This window comes from Pleuronectes platessa, chromosome 11 (genome assembly GCF_947347685.1).
Source record: "Pleuronectes platessa chromosome 11, fPlePla1.1, whole genome shotgun sequence".
Taxonomy (NCBI): Eukaryota; Metazoa; Chordata; class Actinopteri; order Pleuronectiformes; family Pleuronectidae; genus Pleuronectes; species Pleuronectes platessa.
Genome location: NC_070636.1, coordinates 5,284,787 through 5,306,403, shown reverse-complemented (window position 1 = coordinate 5,306,403; position 21,617 = coordinate 5,284,787). Strand labels below are relative to the sequence as shown.

General features: G+C 41.6%; 1 protein-coding gene across 1 annotated transcript; it reads right to left on the bottom strand.

Moving 5' to 3' along the window:
• Positions 1 to 11,176: 11,176 nt before the first annotated feature.
• mbip (MAP3K12 binding inhibitory protein 1) lies at positions 11,177 to 18,556 on the bottom strand. Its single transcript, XM_053434262.1, has 9 exons — positions 18,383 to 18,556; positions 16,986 to 17,099; positions 16,592 to 16,795; positions 15,927 to 16,014; positions 15,506 to 15,571; positions 14,912 to 15,070; positions 14,424 to 14,521; positions 12,495 to 12,533; positions 11,177 to 12,398 (listed from the first exon to the last, which is right to left on the bottom strand). Exons 1-9 carry the CDS (start codon positions 18,527 to 18,529, stop codon positions 12,291 to 12,293), a joined length of 1,023 nt encoding a protein of 340 aa, XP_053290237.1. The 5' UTR covers positions 18,530 to 18,556; the 3' UTR covers positions 11,177 to 12,290.
• Positions 18,557 to 21,617: the final 3,061 nt, after the last annotated feature.

The following is a 21,617-nucleotide window of genomic DNA, read 5'->3' as shown; positions in this document are numbered from 1 at the left end:
ACAAATGATAAACATGTGACCCTTAAATTCATACACTGCTCTTTAAATAAGTGGGAATAAACAGTTTGTGGTTTGGATGCTCCGCTGCAGGTTTGATGAGAGTAAGAGATCAAACGAACAGAAAACAGGTTATAAGTGGAGGGTCTTTTATTTAATGAAGTAGCCAATATGAAAAAAGCCGTAAGAAGTTAGAGGAAGATCTGTCCCAACCTGGCAACCACAAACCTTGAATGTAATTAATGCCTCATTCATGACCTATAAAGAATGAATAAATGACTTATAAACCATTAATAAAGCCATCAGCTATAACTGATAAAGCTTTTCTGATTGTGTGTTTTTATTGGAAAGCGATATAGATTTTTTTTTCACCTTCTTATTTTACAAACCACACCCTGAAAAAATATGCACACGCAGGTGTTTCTAGGTATTTTTGCCACGTGACCTCCTGAAACTGCAACTTCAGGGTCGGCGCTGAGTGACCACTGAGGTCAACCCTGCGAGCGGGACGGAGAACTTCAAAGCCCCCGACGCTGGCTGACCACGCCATTACAGCACAAACCTCTTTAAACAACTGATAGGGAGACAAAGGAGGCTGCGGCATACTTTCTGTGGCCGATATGAGCAAACAGTTAATGACGTTGACTCAAGATTGCCGGGGCTCACCACTAAAAGGAGTCTGTCGTGGAAAGAGAAAGAGCCGGTGGAGAAAAGAGAAACAAGGGAGCGAACAAAAGGAAGGCAATTCAACACTTTAGTCATTTAGTCCACATTGTTGTTTGCCTGTTTGTTGGGTGTGTCGGAGGAGTGGAGGAATGCTGTGTTTAGAAGTGAATAATTGGCCCAGGCCTTGAATGACACATACAGGCACAAATGTAGCTGCACACAAAGACGCGTTTCATGAATAAAAGATAATTTACGCAAACTGAAAAACACTCACGGAGTATATCACTCATCAGGGATTTCAATAAGTTGAAAACGAACATCACGCAGTGGATGAGGTTCATTGTGTTCGGTGAATTTTTGTTGTATGATATGGACAAATACAGGAAAAAAGATGCACGAGGCCATGTGTAAGAAACAAGTTAGTTTTACTTCTATTTTGTTTAGTGTTGAAGTTTAAGTTCCTGAACATAATCAAATCCATTCAGCTTCCTGGCAGATTTCAACAAAATCAGACAAAAGAGAAAACAACATCAACTCAAACATATTATCTGCTCCTATGTCTCTGGTAGTGATGGAAGAAACATCCAACTTTATATCTAATCAAAAATAGCAAATAACAATGTTAAAGTTACTCATTCAAACCCATTACTATATATCTGTATATCTGTGTATATCTCAAACTCAAGTTTAATGAAAGTCAGTGAGAAGAAGTGGGTCTTAAGCAATATCCAAAGGTTTTTAGGGTCTGAGCAGTTCTGATATGAAAATACATTATGTACAAGTACAGAGTGGATGTATTAAGTATAAAGTTGATCCAAACTAAAATTCACAAATGGCCTGGAACCTGCAAAAATCCATTTTTGGCCACTTGGAGGCAGTGGAAACAGGCAGAAAACACATTAGTGCTCGTGTTGTGCAGTTTCACATCCAGCAGATACGGAGCAACGTTGGCTTTCACTTGAGTTTGTTTTTCCTGTTCTTCAAATCCAATACTCTGCTTCCTTTAGCCTCTTCTGCAGAGGGGGATGTAGGATTTTTTCTACCTCAGGGGCCATAAACGGGGCACAACTTACACAGAGGGGCCCCTCATGTGTTCAACATCCATGGACAATTCCTCATTCAGTAAGGTGCACATTTAAATCTTTCCTTGTTTATAGTTTACTCTGTAGCTTTGAGGAAAGTCACACATCTTTGTAAATATAGAAATATGTGAGAATTGTTCCTTGTTTAAGCACATTTTGTACTTAAACCCCCCCCCCCAAATATATTTATATTTATTGTTAGGCTAGGACAAGTGATGGGGCACTTCAGGGACCAATCAGATTTCAGCTGGGGCCAGTGCCCCCCCTGGACCCACCCCTGGATACAGCCCTGCTTAACTGGAGGCAAATATCTGATTCCTCCAGATATCTGTGATCAGGTGGTTAGGTTTACCGGAGCCCTGCTGACCCACAGAGTCAGACGAGGATTCTGTTGGTTTCTCAAGAGCAACTCCTCCCACAAACACTTTGTAGATTAGATGCAATTAGAGACATTGTTAGTATAATTGTTTTCTACTGCAAATCTAAAATAAAAAACTTTTCTGAGAACGCACACGTCTCATTAGTCCTTGGATGGTCTCAAGTGACTCTCACAAAGATTAAGAGAAAATTAATTTTCTCTGCTTTCACCGTATCAACTAAATTAGATTCTGTAATAAACCACTTCCACATTTCGGTGACATATTGGAAAAGGTAGAAAACGTAAATTCTGTCAAATGTACTTACAAACAATCAATCAATCAATCAAATTGTATTTGTTCAGCCCATATTCACAACTCACAATTTGTCTCATAGGGCTTTAACATGGTGTGACATCCTCTGTCCTTAACCCTCAGCAAGAGTAAAAGGAAAAACTACTAAAAACCCTTTTAACAGGTAAAAATACGTAGAAACCTCAGAGAGAGCCACATGTCAGGGATCCCTCTACCAGGACGGACACAAGTGCAATAGATGTCAAGTGAAGAAGAAAACATCATTAACATAAAGGTTTTAGCAGCATTACACACAGTAAATGCATCATGAATAAACCTCAGCTCCTCACACAGTGCGTGTACATGTATATCTTACGGGTGTGTCTCTGTAAGTGAACCCGAAGCTCCCACAGCTTCAAACACTGAAGTTTCCTCTGACTTCCTTTCGCCTGACAAACACAGAGCCAGACAGACGTCTCCGGCTCACAGATAGCACCGCAGCCGCTCTGCAGCAGCCAAACCCGAACACTGCAGCTGATTCCTCCCACAGCGTGTAATTTTCTCATTTAGCTCACAAGCGTTGGGCCTGACACCAATTAGCATGGGGCCCTGACCTCACACGTCTGTACCGGGGGGCATGGCGGGCGAAGCGGCTCACCACGTGGCGCACCTCAATCAGCCGCTCGCACCCTCGCTTCTATTTTGCAGCCATCAAATCATCACCGTATATACATAATTCATAGCGCTGAGATTTGGAGGTTTATTATAACCCCTCTCTAACTCTGATAGTATGATTATATGTCAGCTTCAACTTTGTAAAAATAGGAGGATGGGCTCTTTCTGCTTATCATCTCTCGAGAGCCCTTGTTTTACTTAATCTCTTAGACTGCTCCATGTTGTGGCGTTGAGAGAAAGTCCGGCTTGATGCATGTAACATATAAATCAATGATTAATAGTTATGATCGAGTGAAAGTAAATGTTAGAACGTGGACTCTCTCTCTATCTGCTGGGCAAACGTGCAGAAATCCATTTTGCTTGTTCATGTTATGCAATACCACATCTCACCATAGGAGGGTGGGGTCATACCAAAGTGCTGGGGCTGTCACCCATGGCCTCTGGATATGTCTGAGGCATGAATGTCAATGAGGAGGGAGAGATGGGCTGTGGGGGGGGGGGGGGGGGGGGGGGGTCATCTCATCTAAAGGTAATGGTGAGACTAGATGAAACTTTGATGATTTCAGATTCCCTGTCTTCTCACTGCGTGAATCAGGGAGGAATAACAACAGGATGGAAAATAAACTATAAAAACCTTTAAAGATGATTGTTTTCTTATTATGAAACTGTCTGTGATCCACTGTGGTGACAGATATTAGCATCGATCATAAGCTCGACACTCTGATGAACTTTGGTTGTTTCTTCATTAACCTCATGAGCTCGTCTCCTTGTGGAAATTCACATCCAGTGGACCCACATTATATCTGATTAGTTTCCTCAAGCATTTATTTTGATCTAATTTGATGATGTTTGCACTCGTGTCTACAGGCTCGCGATGCATACACGCTTACATATGGATATGTATGCATGCGCATGCACGTGCGTGTCTGTATCAGGGTCCATTTGCATGCGTGCGTATATATGTGTGTATGTGTGTGCAAGTGTAAGTGTGTAGCATGCACATGTCTCTTCTCCTTGATGTCGTCTGTGCTCCCCACCAGGCAGCTCTTGGCCCCCTCCTTTCATTGCTAAGAAACCATCCATTCTGTGTGAGTAATCAGAGCTGTGCCTCCAGGAGCCCAGCCAAGCCTCTCATCCTTGGGCTGCTCAAGAGCTGCTTTAATTAACCATCATACCACAGATGGGATCGATTTTTACCCCCCACCCCCCACCCCCTCTTTCTCGTGCTTTCTCTATGCCTCCCTCTCTCCCTGCCTCTCCCTTCTATCTCTGCTGCTTCTTTCCTGCACCCTTCTCTCCCATACACAAGCCCCATAATTGCACTGGAACAGTGCCAGCCGCCAGTCGGGCCCCAGACTGCAGGCCTCTCCTCTCCCTGTGTTCTCCTCCTCAGCCCCTGGCCTCACCTGCTCAATACCTTATTAGTGTCAGGATCTGGAGAGAGCCATTGCGGATTAACTAAAGAGATGTGAGATTGATTTCTGCCCCTGCAGATAAAATTGAAGTTTCCTTTTTGTGTTGCGCGCACAAGTGTGTGTGTGTGAGTGTGTGTGTGTGTGTGTGTGTGTGTGTGTGTGTGTGTGTGTGTGTGTTGATAGAGGCTGAGAAAGACCAAGAAAAGGAGGAAATATGTTGCAAAAAAACACAGAGTATTATTTTTCATCTTGTCCCTGACAGGAACATACTGTATGCATGAGCACATGCATGATGTTTGTGTTTGCACATTTCTCTTCTCTAGTATGTATGAGGGTTTTTGAAACGAGGGTTTGCTAATTTGCTATTGGAAGACCCACTTGAGCCTCTGCCTCTCTCACAACAAATTAATCCCCCCTCTTGCTTCACCTTCATTGGTTTTCATGTGGCGCTATGGCGGCACTAGACAGACTCATGTCCCTCCGTGCTGCACTGTATTCTAGAGAGAGCTCCCCCATACACACACACACACACACACACCCTCCTCCACCTCTGAAAGTCTGATCTCAGATTCTAATCTGCCACAGTAATAGCCAGCAGAAATGACCTGTTGTGGGAAATTTGTTCACGAAAATAGCGCCCTATTGATTATTCATGGCACAGCGGCGGCTATATGTGTGTCAACGAGGGTCTCAGAGGCGGCCAGTTGGCCGAGAGATTAACATCCATTTCAGAGATAGGTGAATTTGAGGTGGAGGGGGTGGGAGTGGGTGGATTGTGTGTTTGGGGAGTTGCAGGAGGCAGCGGCTGGAGCAGGGTGGAGGGTTGTCTCCTCAGGATTGTGCTGTAATCACAGGCCTCCGTCTGCATGGCACATCTCAAGAGTGGTGTCAGCTGGGCTCTCTTCTGTTTGCTGATAGTAGGGGGTCAGGCCTCTCTCACAAAGAGGTGCGTTTGATCCTCAGGTATGGGACACAGGGGGAGAGAGGTGACACTACTGAATACTAACAGGGCGAGCTGCACGGCTGCTTATCTCTCATCTGACGTGTCTGTCTGTGTGTGTGTGTGTGTGTGTGTAAGGTGCACATGTTTGACATCCTAATGGTTTTCGTGTTTTGTAGGCAAACAGTTAACTTAATGGTTTTAAAGCTTGAAAATGTTGAGTGCATTTATGTAACTCGAGACCTGAAAAAGTGGAGGAACTGGAAGAAGTTCTACTTTTCTAACACAAATAATAATTGATACTGATAATATATTTTATACTAAGTCTAATAATAATGCAGCAAAGGAAACAGAGTCCGTTTCTAACTGGCCTTGAGGAAAATAAACTTTTCAAACAAATCCCGTCCTGTTCTCGTTGTTGTGAGGGCAGGTGCATTGCCTTTGTGCGTTACAGCTGCTGATTTGTATTGTGGTGTGTTTGTGCGTCTGTATAGCAGCCTTCGCGGCGGCGGTTGTGTAGCAGTTCATGGGTCCCAGGGCCCAGCTGCCAGAGTGAGGCAGAAGAGTCAGACATCATTGTGGTGTGATTTCCTCCTCTCCTTGCAGATGGAGTGTTTTTGTCAGAGCGAGGGCCACTGTGATTGCCTCTTCGCCACCGGTGTCAGCCCAGGATAATACTGCAGCCGTCCCCCCAGGAACAAAACAGGATCAGCGCAATCCATTTTCTTTTTCTCTGCCAAAATGGAATAATTTCAAAGAGACAATCCCTGGTAGCCTCCAAAGCCCGGGGAAAAAAAAATCAAAAGGCAACCATTATGGCAAGAATTGGGAGAGAGGTGTTCCACCTTTCCCCCCTGGCTCTGCCAAATACTATGGCCGGCTCTAACTAACAAGCACGGCCACAGATAGACAATGAAAGTGGATTGAGCGGGCAAAGCTAGCAATCTCACAAAACAGAACACTAAAGCGACACATGAAAGATGCATGCACACAGACTGCAGATGAAGGGGGGGGGGAGAGGGCGTAGACCCCGTGCATGGCCCCTCGCATTAGCCGCTGCGCTCAGATCTTTACATCCAAAATATGAGTCCATACATCGGGAGCACACCGAGCTCTATGGCAACCTGCCCTTTACAATCCTGATGACACTTCAGCAAAGTGCGGTGGCTGAGAGAGGGCGGGAGCTGGGAGGCTTTCCCTCAGAAAGAGCTGAGAGCACCTTATTGGGAAAAGGGGCTAAGAGTGTTGTTGTGATGCCTGACTCCATATTCTCGGGTCATAGATATTCACAAACTTCACCTCCCTGTTTTACCGTTCTCTGGCACATCGGTCGGGAGCAGGGAGCCATCCACAGCCCGCCACGTGCAAACAAAGACGTGATGGCGCTCGAGCTCGGATTGATGTGTGATGAAGACTCTTCTTCACGTGCTTTCCACAGCACGTTTAAGGTGCAACTGAAGAGTGGCTCATCCACACTCACCTGCAGGTTTTTTCTTCTGTCCCTCCCTTTGTAAACTTCGAGTGAAATAACTCTTCACATCCTTCTCAAGAACTGGGCAAGAGACATCCCATGACGTTTGAAACTCTGCTATGCACGGGGTGCTTGAAAAGGACAATGTCGGAGTAGCTCTCTCTATTATTGTACAGTGTGAATGAATGAAGAGTGATTGAGTGCAGTACTCCACGCCACCTATATGAAGCAGAGGTATTGCAATGTGAGGGCCAGGGAAAGAGAGGGGAGAGGGTGAGAGAGAGGGTGAGAGAGCTCTAGAGGCCTAAATGAGGTGAAGGGAAGTGGAAGTGTCCAGTAGGGGGTCTGCTGCTGTGGGAAGAGAGAGAGACGGGAGTAGGAGGGGGGGGAGGGGGGGCCTCGTTCTGAGCAGCGCCTGGGCCAATGCACGAGGGTTTGAGGCTAAGTGTCTCATCAGCATCCAGCTCAGGTGCTGCCGGGGCCCACGCACTAACTATGCCCTGACTTGATTGTAATTGCCTGAATTCAACTCCCGCTGCTGCCTCCTGGCAATATCACAGGCACATTTAACTCCGGAGAGCCTGGGGGCCGTGCAGCAGGGCCACGAGAGCAGCTGACTGAAGCCTGTGGGCTGCAGGGGGATCCTCTCTAGTGCCTGGTGGGGGAGGGTCACAGGTGCATGCGACCCCCCCCCGACCCCTTCCTCTTCTTCTTCTCCTCCTCCTCTGCGGTGCTTGTGAACATGAAACAAGTGCGACTGCATGGATGTGCCCCGACAGTGATGGCATGAGCACGACAGAGGTATTCACTGTTTTGTTTTTGCCCTCTTGGTTCCGTCGGAGGGAAAATTTGACCTCGTACAAACTCTTCTTCTGAAAATTGAACTTCTCTTAAAACGTAAAAACCATAAATGATTCAACATCATCTTTAACATCTCCTAACAACCCGAGTAAAATAAAAAACCCAGACCATCCACAGCCACTCCAGTGTTTATCATGTGTCCAATTCAAAGCCGGGGGAGTACGTGCACTTGATTGCTTCATATTGCCACCTACAGTACTTTTATTTTACAAACCACAAAACCATTATCAAGCCGTGGTTATGCTAATGTTTCGAGTGCGGAAAATTGCTTGAATCTGCTTTTTTTATGAAAAGTAAAGCAAAAAAAAAAAATCCTCCTTATGCCAGAAATAATTGAATGAAAACACGAGACAGCGTGGACAACTTCGCTGTGAGTGCATTTGAAAATCTGTGGTTATAGCTGCCCACGTCTGAGTCCCTCTATCTGTGACATGTGTGCCTGACAAGGGCATGAATGAAGCACGTCCCTCTCACGCCAACAAAAGCCCTGATTAAAAAAAAAAACAATACATAAAAAAATCGCAACTAGGAATAAGAGGTAACACGTAACCCGGTGTTTCCCCGTTTCGACCGGCGTGGCAAACTGCAGCAGGGTTAACTTAAGAAAGTTAGCCTGTGGCGCTCCTCATCCTGTGATAATAGGACTGTCTGTAATGAAGAACAGGCTTGTTGCCAACAGGTGGTCTCTTTAAAAAGACCAGAGCCACAGCACTCAGGATGAGGGGGGGTGGGGGGGGGGGGGGGGAGGTGGAACTGCCATGGCAAAATGTGTCAGAATCTAATGTTCTGCAGAGTGAAAAGCCTGTTTTCTGTCTTTTGTTCCCGGCTGGAGATTCAGCCTTGTTCCTCATTGTTCGGGGCACAAACGAGCAACAGTCTTTTTTGACACGGAGCCACAGATGAATAAAGACTGGAGCTGACTAGTCACAGGAAAGAGCTTTCTTTCTGGAGGGCCTGGAGCCCATTAAGAGTTTGAGATATGAATGGATATGAATCCTCTCCTTCGACCCCACGAAAAAACGGGGGGAAAATACAACTGGACCCATAGAAGACAAGGAACACCTCTGTGTCTTTTTAACCGAGGTTCCCAAGGATATTACAAGAAATCAGGCCGAGGGAGCAGTGATTGACAGGCAGGAATTACATAGAGTCAATGAGGAAGTGGCTCTTTGTTAATTTGAAAGGCCTCACTCTGCCCACCCAACCCTGGAGCGACTCACCACTGACACTGATGTTGACATGTTGACTTTCTATTCTTGACATGAGGCTCTGGGAAAAAGAAATTGGGTCGTTGCAGGCGATTTACAAACCGCGTCACCTCCATGCAAACTTTACATTAAGGTTAAATTCAGCGTGAGCGGGGGGGCACACACCGTGGAACAAAGCAGACGGGAGGAGGACGATGAGACGTGTAGGGAGACACTTCACGGGGACGCTGGGGTTCGGCTCGTTGGACAGATGATCGGTGGATCCCGAGTAAAACGCAGGGCCGCAAAACACAACCTTTTGTCCGGGGCCCCGTAATCCATTTGTTACACTCAGAGCAATTTGTCCTCATTAACCCTCATGAGGAGGACTGTGTCTGAGACAAAAGCTCCTGGGGAACAATGAGAGCACCCCACCACATCCCCCCCCCCACCCACCCACATCCACATGGCCGCGGCTCAAGTGCTCCCCCCTTCCCAAGGCCCATTGTGGCCCCCTCGTCGCCCAGAAGGTTCCAGTCTGTGAGCAAGAGACGGACAGAGCCGGGCGAGTGGGGTACACCTGAAAGAGGGAGTGAAAAAAACAAAAATCCCCATTTCCGCGTTAAGAAAGAAATATCTTCCCCTAAAAAAAGAAAACGAAAAAAACACAATGCAGCGTCTTCTATTGTGTCCGGGTCACTCCATCAATCAACTCTGAAATAAATCCTGACATGATGTACAAAGAGCAACTGCAGAGAAAGGGAAGGGGAGTTACAGTAATTTTTGGGGACGTGAGAAAGTTTCTATTCGCCCGCACCTGTTGCAAGATTTACTTTAAAATGTCCGGTTGTATTTTATTCTGTGAGAAGAAGCACAGAATGAGTTGAGTGGTAAAAAAAGTACCTTCAACTTTCAACGGTGCTGTGGAGTCAGTGCTTTTATTTTCTCGAGACTGGTCAAGGTACCTGCATCTAAAAAACTTTACAATTGTGGCCAATCGTTTAAAGAGAACTTCATGCTTCTTTTTTTATTAAATAGATATAACCATGAAGAAAATATCAAATTTGTCAAACTTTCTTCAAGTACTAACGTTTCATGACAGTTTTGAAGTGCTTGTACTTCAGTATTCCCTTTCGATGCTCTGACTTCTACTTGTCTAGATTTGCACTTCATGTATTCCTAGAGCCGCAGTTACTTTGAATTTAAGTTTATTTCCATACGCATGAGAACATAACATGAGTAAGTGTACCACAGCCTCAGGATTTGCAATAAAGGTTGGTACGAGGTCTCAAGGAGGTCACACAACACAAATTCAACACAATAGAACTGTACCGTCTGTTAACAGGATCAAACCAGGATGCCACTCGACAACTTTGATCCCTCTACACACCAACCTACACAACCTTTGTCTATGTTTCTCACAGTGTTGTCACTGAAATGTGGTGAAAAATAGACAAAAAAATGAAATGCTAAGAGCTTTAAACGGCCTTTGTGTTAAATTAAGACCACACGTTACAATGATGACGCACAAACAGACTCACTAGATGAAAATAACATAAATTGTCATCATGAAATGTAAATGTTGATTAATGACTGACGGATAATGATGCCATCGATGTTTAGACTGGTTCCCTGAACTCATCACTTCCAATATGCAAGTGTTTTCCACACAGAATGACATTTTGCATAAAAATACAGACTCAGATTTATAAATTGCATCTTCCACCAAAACAGGAGTAAAGAACTTTAGTCTTACTATTAAAGAAACATGTGGACATGAAGGGCTCGTTCTACAGTGAGGTTAACATGATGCTGTGTTTCAGCTATAACTTAAATATCAGTTTTAATAATGTAATATCATTATAACCCTCATTCGCCTGCTGGTCAGGTAGTTTTACTTTTTGCTGTTATCACCGCCTTAGTTTTATTTGAGTATATTTCTAATGGCAGCATTTCTCGTAATGAAGTATTTTTAAATTCTTGTATTGGTCATTAAACTTGAAGTGAAGTATCTTTTTACTCTCACCATTACAGAAATAAAAAGAAAACTCTTTTGAATAACCCTTCACTGCAGTGTGTGGTAAATCCTTCAGCCACTTGCTCAGTTAAACCTCTACATTCACCGAGGTCTTTAATAAACATGTCAGTGTCGGACACCGCAGCAGCAGCAGCGCATCATTTAACACGGGTCTGTTGGGTCTCCGATGTGTTTTCCAAACAGCGTCTCAGTAATCAGGTCATTTGTTTTAATGACAGCCATTAGAGGTGATCATCAGCACACAGCGGTCAGGCACATAAATCAGACACCCTCGCTCAGATTCATTTAAGTGAAACACGCGCACACAGACAGACGCACACGTGCACGCGTTCCCACGATTAGACAATAAAGAAGTAAACAAAAATACTATGAAGATATATTTTCTGTATCTAGGATCGAGGACTTTTCTCCTTTTTGGCTCAGAGAAACTGATGTTAACATCGTGGCACTAGAACACAGGTGTATATATAAACATAATATTGTCTTTAACAGGATCATCTAACTAGCAGGCTGGCAGTGGTTTTACAACTCAGCAGAAACCAGAACTATTCATTTTTCAGTCTGACAGAGTCGAGCAACATTCACTGGGAGCTGCTTAAAAACCAAAACCCATCAAATCTGAATTTAAGAGAATTTGATGCTTTTTGAGGACACACAGGCACAATGTTTAACCCTGACTTTTCAGCCGAGTCGGCCAAACTTTAATATTCAGACTCTTTAAAATCATTCGCTTTGAACTCCACATTCCTAGATTCTTTATGCACCAGCAGGTTCGTCACATTATCACTTCTTTGTCCCGACAGTCTGACAAACTGCAGCAAGTCATTACCTCTGACTCTTCAATCAAGGGCACATTTTCACATTTGTACAAAATTTAAAAGTTAAAAATACACCGGTTACAGTTCCTCACATCCAAACGTAATGACCTGATATTAAACGGAATATATTAGTGGATTGAACTGTAGGTCAGAGTGAATATTTGAACTTTGGGAACTTTCTTCTCTCCTGTGATCGTATCAATGATGAAAATCGTTAGTTTTTCATAAGTTTCTAACAATAAAAGAATCACTGGTTGCCAGCACATGAAACATTTAACAGTTAAGTCATGAGTCCAAGTTTTCGTAAAAGAAAAACACATTTATTTACAAAGAAATTACTTATTTGACTAAATATTAGGATTTAGTAAAAGAAGCATCACGGTAAGAGCGACAGCGCTGACGAGTCGATGAGGGACAGAAAATAAAATACAGGAAATATGTATAAATGCATTAACAAATTAATTGTGTTTGGAGCATCGATCTGTGTTGGCTACAGCGGACACTCTGTTCCATATCCAGGCCCGAATTCATTCACCCTTTTCAGCAGCGCTGCTTTCACTGCATTGATCTTCTCATCCAGCTCCGACAGACTGCAGGCCTGAAGGACAAGGTGAGGAGGAAAATGATCAAACCACCCAAACAGTTTAACCTTCACTCACAATGTGGAATGAAAGGAAACAAAGCCGCTGCTAACCTGAGCAGGGGACGTCTTCGGTCGCTTGTGCAGGTGACTCTACAAAATAAAAGCACACAAGGTCACATTAGATATTTTAGATTAGTACAATTTCTAGGCCACCCAGAGCTTTGATAAACATACCAAGGTACCTGCCTGGTTCCTTTTTACTTCAACTCAAGGACAGAAAGAGAATGTCCAGAAGAGACACAGACTCTTTTTAATGTTAAGATGTTTATAAATACCAAACCCTGGGCTAGGAGTTTTCTGATGTCGGTTTTCCTTTCACATAAGGAGAACGCAGCAGGAGATTGAAAAGTTCCTTTTTATAACAGGAAAATGTTGAGAACATTCAGGTGAGCGGTGGTGGTGAAGGAGAGCAGCCGGAGGTGAAACATCAGCATTGACATGACCCTTAACAATAAAGCTCTAGCATCTCCTTGTCTTTCCGAGTGGACGTCTCTACGTGTTTGGCTCTTTTTTATTTTATTTTTATAGAGAGATATACATTTGTATTATTTTTGTTTTTACATTTTTGCACGGGGAGAATTCTCCAGACATTTTCCTGATGTTCTCTCACGTAGGCTCCCTGGGACATTTTACTAGGGAGTGAGCAGGATATGTCTAAAAGCAGATATTATAAAATTCAAATAAGTGAAGAGCAACAGACACTGATTTAAGATTATGAGACAAATATAATTTATAGTCACGACGGTCGTTTCTAAATTGTATTATACCTTTATTATATATTTTTGATAGTAACTAGACACAGGAAGAGAGAAAAGGGGGGAGACATCTGACAATGTCCTTGATCAGAGTTCAACAGAAGACATCATGTTTACGAGTGTGAGGCCTCGCAGAACTGTTTATTTTTAAGTTTCTGCGTAATCTGTTAACTCTAAAATTATGTTCCTGAAATCCTCGGCCAACTGTGTACAGCAAACACCGAACTACAGTACTTTCAGATATTGCAGAAGAAGAAGAAAAAAAAAAAAAGGAAGACGAAAAAGTGCTGCTCCGAATATAAAAGACCCCATCAGTTTATTCAAAGACACTCGACATCTTTTGCTCGGCTCACACAAACATGCAGTGAGTCAAGAGCAGACGGAAAGCAGCATACTCACAGAAGCAGCATGCTGTGCTGAGGAATACCAGTGTGAAGAGACATGCAGTATCTCAAGCACACTTACTCAGATAACTAAACACACACTGGACAGACTCCTTCAAGATGGGAAATTAGAGTCTGTGTGACTCTAGCTCCAGTCTGTCGGGTTGAATATGAAGTCCAATAAATTACTGTCGCGGTTTTTCCCCGAGTCTGTGCGTCTCTTAAAAAGCAAAAGTCCTCAGTTCTGGAGTCAGCTGTCTGCGCTGACCTAAATGTTAAAAGTAAATGAAACCAAAACGCGTTGCATGTTTGATTCACATCAACTGAAGTGTCGCTGAAGGGGGGGGACGTGTTGAAGTATCAGGACACATCAGGAGAGAAACTCTATCGGCATCACGCACAAACTCCTCTCACTCAGTATATTTCATTTTCATCAGTTCTCCTTCAGCACACCAGTGTTCTACAAACTGGTTTAGGCAACAAACCCATTAAATAAAGTAACTGATGTGAAACAGACCAACTTAAAATACTCTTCAAGAACTTCTGACCAAGAAAGTGACTCTTTCTCTTAGAGAATGTTTTTAGTTGGGAAACATTTATATTTTTGTCTCAACTTCTTGATTGAAGCAAATCTAAATGTCCAGAATACATGCTTCAGAACCTGGTGAATTCAAGCTCCTGCGGGTTTTCTCATTTCATATTTAATATCTTTCCTTTATCTGTGCTGCTTAATTTCTCATTATCATTTACTGGCCTAATATCATGGCTGAAGGAATAGTTACTATATACAAAACTTAATTTCAGCCTTTTTCATGTGTTGGTTTCAAAGCCAGAGGACTCACCGTGGACTGAAAGTACTCGGGTGAGAGTCCTTCCAACTCCAGGATCCGATCCTCCAGCTTCTTCAGTCTGTGGTAGACACTCAGTGGAACCGGCCCCGCTGGGGAATGAAACACTTGTTGAAAAGCCGGAGAACTGATTGTTTTACAAGACAAAGTCAACAGATGTAGGACGGAGGGGGCTGCGAGTAAAGAGTCTCATTGAGTGAAAAGATTTAAATCGGTCTGGATCATGGACTAGTTCATATTTGACCGTGTCACACTGTTTACATCAGGTAAACAAATTATGAATAGTTTATTTCTAAATCTCATTATCTCAGATGAGATATACTTAGTAATCTCTTCATAGTTACATTTCCTCTGCCCTGTAATGTTACAGTAATACGATGTACAGTTTAAGACGTGTTCCAATCAACATCAACATTAGAGACAGAGTGAGACGCACTGACTGAAGTGTTTGTAAAGCTCTTGTGTCTTTGTCCTTCTCTGACCTGTCGGCAGTTTGAGGTGATTCTCGATGTTGTGAAGTCGTTCCTCTATCGCTGCATTTCCACAGTTTCTCACCATCGGCCCCCTCTGCTGCTCCCCCGGCTCGCCTTGGCCTCCCCCGCCACGAGTCTGGGGCCCATACGTGTTCACCTGCCGTATAACTAGCCAGTCGAGGGAAACAACACAAAAAACACAAACTGTAGCTCAATATTCACCACAGGCTAGATGATAACAACAGTCCTTGGTCATGTACAGTGCATCTAGATACACCAAGAGTCAAACTAAACCCTTGACAATTATAATTTTTATTTTATTATCTAATAATAATAATTAGCAGTTATTTTGGGGGGGATTTTCCTGCAGCATGGTCACACAAAAACAGTGAGAGAGTAAAGTTGCATTTTAATTATCTGCAGAAATTAGACAACAAGATAAACATCATGTCAGTACTTATAAAAATGTATTGGTAAGCAACATTTTAAGATTTTTGGACCAGGTGACTTTTTCTAAATTAATGTGTAATTTGTTTTAATGATGGTGAGGTTCAGAGATGTCACACTGACATTAGCAGCAAACAGCTTCTTTTTTTTTCTTACCTTTCACATGACTTTTAAAACCAGGATAAGGAGTGAACACTGCATCTGTTCTGGCACAACTGTTTTCTGCCGGGAGAAAATGAGAAAGAACATCATGTAAAAATGTAAAGAAAATAAATAAAATAGATATTTCAAAACGATATATGCCCACTAGGATTTTATCACAATTAGTGTGTCCCGGTTTCTAGAGCTGGTATCTTACACAGGCTTTGAATAAAAAAAAAAGAAAGCCCTTCTGTCTGATGTTTTTCTCGTCGAAGCTGGTTGTGTTTTGAGGCCGAGTGTGTTACCTCCTTCAGCCCCACTCTTCGAGCAGTTCAGCCTGACCTCTCGCCTGTGGAAATCAGCTCTCTCCCAAACATTGGCAATCTGTGTGCAGGCTCCCTCTCCACCCTGCCCCCAACCTCTCTCCCATTCTCACCCTGATTGCAGTCGATCACGTTGCAAAACTCGCGCACATTGTTTTCATTGATCTCCATCTGCTTGCATGCAGATATTCTTCTCTGAATCTGCGGTGACAAAGGAGAAACAACACAGATTAAACGATACGATGGATTGACGAGGCTATTGATGGGTTTGGAGAAGGTTGTTTTTTTGACTCCTTAATGATAACCCTCTGCAACACACACTCATTTACATTACATGGAATGAGAAATGTAGTAGGCAATGATTCCAGGTAGCCCCCCCCCAAAAAAGTTGAATTGCTTGCCATCATCACATGATGGAATATGAATACTGTTTGCTCGGCTACCAAAATAAATGCACAACAGAATGGGGCCTCTTGTCCTTCATCCACATGCAATCTCAGAGTAATGAGCATCCACTTCATAATTCATCAAGGACCTGGCCCTCTCTCAAAGCCCTCCAGCAATGTGGTCTGTTCTAACCGACCACAGCACTAAAGAACCCCTTATTTTCTGCCCAACTCATCTTATCGGGTCTCCATCAAGCGTTTGCTTCACCGCGGCGCGGCGTGTGAACGTCCGCGGCAGCAATTACTTAGGATTATTCATTTGCTTGAAACGGAGTAAAGAGGGCTCGAAAATTGTCACAGCTGAGAGATCTGCTGACTGATCTGAGACCCACCTCTGACTTCCCGGCTCTGATCTGCACCATGACGTCATCGGCTTCCGTATCGCTTTCCTCCGCGGCCTCCGAGCTGAGAGGATGGCGCTCTGTCGTCTGCTCTTTGTGTGAAAACGATGTGACTGGATCATCTGGAGTGTTGTCTCTTGTAGATGATCGATCACTTTCAGCATCCACGAGTGTCTTTAAGCTTTCTGAAACGGCCTAAATACACAGAACACTTGTTGTTGCATCTTAGTTAAAAATATATAATAAAAATGTGCTTTAAAAACAACTGATTCTCAGTTACACGATAAAAAGACAGGAAAATATTAAGCTTGTGTCAGCTCAATTTATAATACAATCATTACATGTAACCAATACAATTAAAATGTATACTGTGTGGCCACATTACCTGTAGTTTATTGATATGCTCCTGCAAACAGCTGTAAACCTCAGCAGCTGAAGACGGAGGATTCACAGTATTGGTGTTGACTTCTATTCTCAAAGCTCCATCACCTAAGTTGAGCTTCAGGGCAAAAACACCAATGAAAGTTAAAGGGTCGCTGCACAGTCAGGTGTACAGCACATATAGTTTCTGACGTGGAAAAGCAGGGTCTCAAGCTTTTGCAAACATTTGTCAAGTAATTGATATTTACTCAGGGGAAGATCTGGAAGTTAATCAGCAACTATTTCTATACTCAGCTAATCTTTAAGTCACGTTACAATAAATAAAGCAGGAATCATTATTAGCCTCTCTAAAGTGTAGTAGCAGTTTACTTTTTACTATCTTTGTTTTACATAAATATAAATTGAATGTGGGCCATTGATCGGATAAAATAAACAATATGAAGTAATTTGACATCTTAATAGGGCCGTGTGTATAAAATTTTACAAATTAAAAAATCATCAAGAAATACTATTTTCTTCAGGCACTAAAACAGTAGAAACAAAGCCACTAAAATGAGACACTAAAGATATTGAAATTCTAATGTATTTTTGTAAGCGCACCTAAATTCAAACAATGTAGAAATGCAGTGTTAACAGGGCTGATGATGGAGAAGTGATTTATTCTTGCAAGACAAACGACAGGAATAAAACGATCACATATGAGTGAACAACAAAACTAAAGGGTCCTACAATGTGACAATTAATAGTAATTTGTTAAAGTTTACTAAAGGTTGAACCGTTGGTGAATCCTTTAATTTGAGTAATTGTTTATTTCAGTTTGGCCAATGGTGTGAACTGGTGATGAACATTGCAAAACTATTTCTAAAATGTTACAAACAAAATAATCTTTAATAGAGCCTCGTGTGAAAAAAAGTGGTGCAATGCAACTATAATATAGATCCTATAATTGTATCTGTATTAAATGCCGTTCATGTACACCATAAAGGTACAAATACATTAAAACAATGTACAACTGCAGTGTAAACAGTGTAAATACTGGGGAAGTGATGTATTGTTGCTTTAAAACCAAAGAAATAAGGAATAATGAGACTTTGATAGTGAGATGATTTAAACTCAGGGTGTGGAAATGTGTAAATAAACAGTCCAGAGTAAAAAGCAGCTACAGGAAGCAGCAGCTGCTGTGGATCAGTAACATGAAGATAGTTTCTGTTTAAACAAGCAGAAGCTCAAGTAGTTTTTCTGCATTTTGACAGTTGAAGCTCCGCAGGTGTAGTTGAGCATCGACGAGTCCACGGACGAGCTAACGTGCCCGGTGCTAAAAACATTAGCATGTCGCTAGCTAACGGGCTGAGCGGAGAACCTCCGCTCGGGGCTTCGCGGTTTCAAACGGCGTCAACCAACCTCGTTCCCGAAGTGCACGAGCAGCTTGAGGAGGACACGGACACAGTCCGAGCCGCTGGACGCTTCTTTGGACTCGTGAGGAGCAGCAGGAGCAGGAGGAGCAGGAGGAGGATGGAGGTTTCTGCTCCGCTTCATTGTTTCCGCCATTACTGAACAAGGCTCAGAATGCTGCCCAGTGATTGGTCAGGGCCTGGAAGATGCGCGCGCGCATTACATGAAGAGGCCGGTTGCGCGCACGCAGGTACACAGCGTCTACGTGGAGCAGCGTCAAATAGAATAAAATAAATAAAATAGAATAGAGAACTATAGAATAGAATAGAGTAGAGTAGAGTAAAGTAGAGTAGAGTAGAATAGAATAGAATAGAGAAGAATAGAAAACAATAGAATAGCATAGCATAGAATATGGTATTGAATATGGAATAGAATATTAAATAGAATATGAAATAGAATATGGAGTAGAATATGGAATAGAATATGGAATAGAATGGAACATGGAATAGAATACAATAGAGCTCTGTTGTAAAATGACACAAATACCACACGCTAAAAATACTTCTGTCTGTTACAAGAACTGAATTAAATATGTCAGCAGCCTCTCCTACGTTTGTTATGACAAAATGCAAATTACTCGTAAGCAGCACAATAACCCTTGTTATTGTATAATTTGCACATCAATGTTAGCATTTTCATTATTGATTAATAAACCAAAATTACAAAGTGTAATTAAACAAAGGTAAACAGTGTCTCTCACAACTTTGAAAAGACAAAAGTGAGCAGAAGAAGCAGAAATCTCTCATTTCAGAAGAAGGGATAAGATGATGTTGTTGATATAGTTTTGCTGCAGAATGACTCAACATTTCAGCTCAACAACAGCAACACCTTATTTTCGCTGATGGTTGAAAGACAGACAGTATATTATACAGACACTATTTTATTTAAGGCTGTAACCTTTGATTATTCTTATGATTAAAATAACTGATTGTTTGTAAAAAAAAGAAAAGATTAATATCAAATGCCACAATTATCCAGGGTTACAATTTACCATCATAATCATCAAACCAATCGTATAAACTTCAACAATATATCATTTGAATTGTACATGGGAAACAAACTCAAATAATTACAGAAATAGCAGCCAATACATTTTCTGTCAATCATCTAAAAATTGTATTATAGTATAGTTTCTTCTATGATAAAGCCTCATATTATAGCTGAGTAATAAAGGTTCAGTGTTTTTCTTTGAAATGTGGTGGAGTAGAGGTGTAAAGTAGCAGGATTTTTATTTAATTTGCTCAGTTACTATTTTTAAAATGTTGATAGAAATGCTTTACTTAATTTCAATATCTCCATTTTATTTATTCATTACATATTTGTAGTATTTATACGTCTAGTTAGTCCCCACTATTAAGCCCTGACCAATCAACATATAACAAAATGGTTGATAACACAGTGTATTACACATAACAATAAGTTGCCTGTTCATTAAGTACATCCTCAGACTTCTAGCCCTCCGATATATGCCACAACCTTAAGGTGGAAATTTCAGTTTCACGTTTATTAATAACACATTTATTACACATTTTCACAACTGATGTTTAATCAATAATTTACATTAATTTATTTGAGTAAACATCTCTGTCTCTGACCATGCACCTTTGGTCCTCAAATGTCAGAAATATATCTTACTTTTATTTCACATACTCTTTTTTATGTACTTTTTTTTAGAATTTTCATTTAAAATCTGGATTGCATCAGATTTAGTTAATCTGTATTGTCTATATTTTCACATTTCATTCCCTTGATTCAAGTTTTGATATCGGTAATGTTGATAAAGAAGAAGCTCCAGACTTAAACACAGCTGGAGACTGGACTGACTCCAGTGTGAGATTTGCGTCTGTATTTAACTGTACATTCCATCTCTTACTTGTTCGACAGGAGAAAGAACGGTCGCTCAATTATCAGAACCCTGTCCCTCAGACCACGGCGCACTGTGCAGCCGGGCATCGGGATGGGAACCATGGCCACAATGGCGTATTTTTCTGTGTTGAGTGACTGTGGGAAAACCTCCCTCCTCTATTCAGACATTTTCCCCTTCTTTTCATATAATGAGGCGAGAGACTGATGAAGGCAACAACAGAAAAAGAACAATTACAGGCAATGAGAAAGCACAACCACTCAGAACTCAATAATACTCCGTAGAAGGGTTAATCATTTTAGGAAGGGGTCTGAAGACAAGCCTTTTTACTTCAATTCAACTCTGGGGTGATATTTTTCCCCCTGAAACAGGAAGGGAACTGTAACACTTGACACGGTTTGACATGCTGAGCCATTACTGGATGTTCCCACACAGCAAGGAGCTCAGAAATTAAAAGAAATATTTAATTTAGTGCAGCGCCAAGAACAGAGATTATAATTGTTTTCCTTTATAACGTCCAAGACTTAAGATTTAAGGAGCTTAGATGACGATGTTTTACATTTACTTGTCCTAGAAGAAGAAAATACACAATCTGCTGAAACAGTACTCTATGAATATGCAACTACAACCAGTCAAGTGCCACATTCATTTTATTTTTATCAAATAAAAGTCAAAAGTAAAAATATTAATATATACAGAATGGTAACCATCAGTATTCTATCATATCATAGCATCATTATATATATTTCTCTATAAGACATAGAAATATGATAGTATTGAAGGGAGTATTTGTATCTCAAACTGATACTGAACTAAAGTATTTGAGAAGATGACATGATAACAACAATTGTAAAAACAATGTCTTCAACATATCATCACTATGTATTTATTTGTCAACAGCAGTAATATCTCATGTAAATGATGTTGACAGTTGAAATGTATTATTAATATCACTGAAACTTTGCTGTGATCATATTATATTGTGTACAATTGAACATATGAACAAACCATTACAATGTTTATAGACATTAAGAGGTGTTGAGATCTTTGCTAATTATGGACCTTAGAAATAGTTCTTTAAGAAATAAGTAAATACTTGCTTTGTAAATAATGTGTTTGTGTAAACTATTATTACTTCACAGAAGGAATTGTATATGATAACAAAGACTTAAAATGTCTTTATATCTAAATACAATTACATGCTTATATTATTTCGTTATACATCATCTATTTAGTTTTTATACACTTGTGTAAAGTGGTACCAGAATCTCACTTTTAAAAATTTTGTTTGTGGAGAAAATATATTCAAAATACAAACAA

Excerpts from the sequence above, each read along its gene's own strand:
- mbip (XM_053434262.1), bottom strand. The coding sequence starts at position 18,529 with ATGGCGGAAACAATGAAGCGGAGCAGAAACCTCCATCCTCCTCCTGCT. Across the intron at positions 15,071-15,505 it reads TTTTAAAAGTCATGTGAAAG|TTATACGGCAGGTGAACACG; the intron begins GTAAGAAAAAAA and ends TCGACTGGCTAG. Across the intron at positions 12,534-14,423 it reads CCGAGTACTTTCAGTCCACG|AGTCACCTGCACAAGCGACC; the intron begins GTGAGTCCTCTG and ends TTTATTTTGTAG.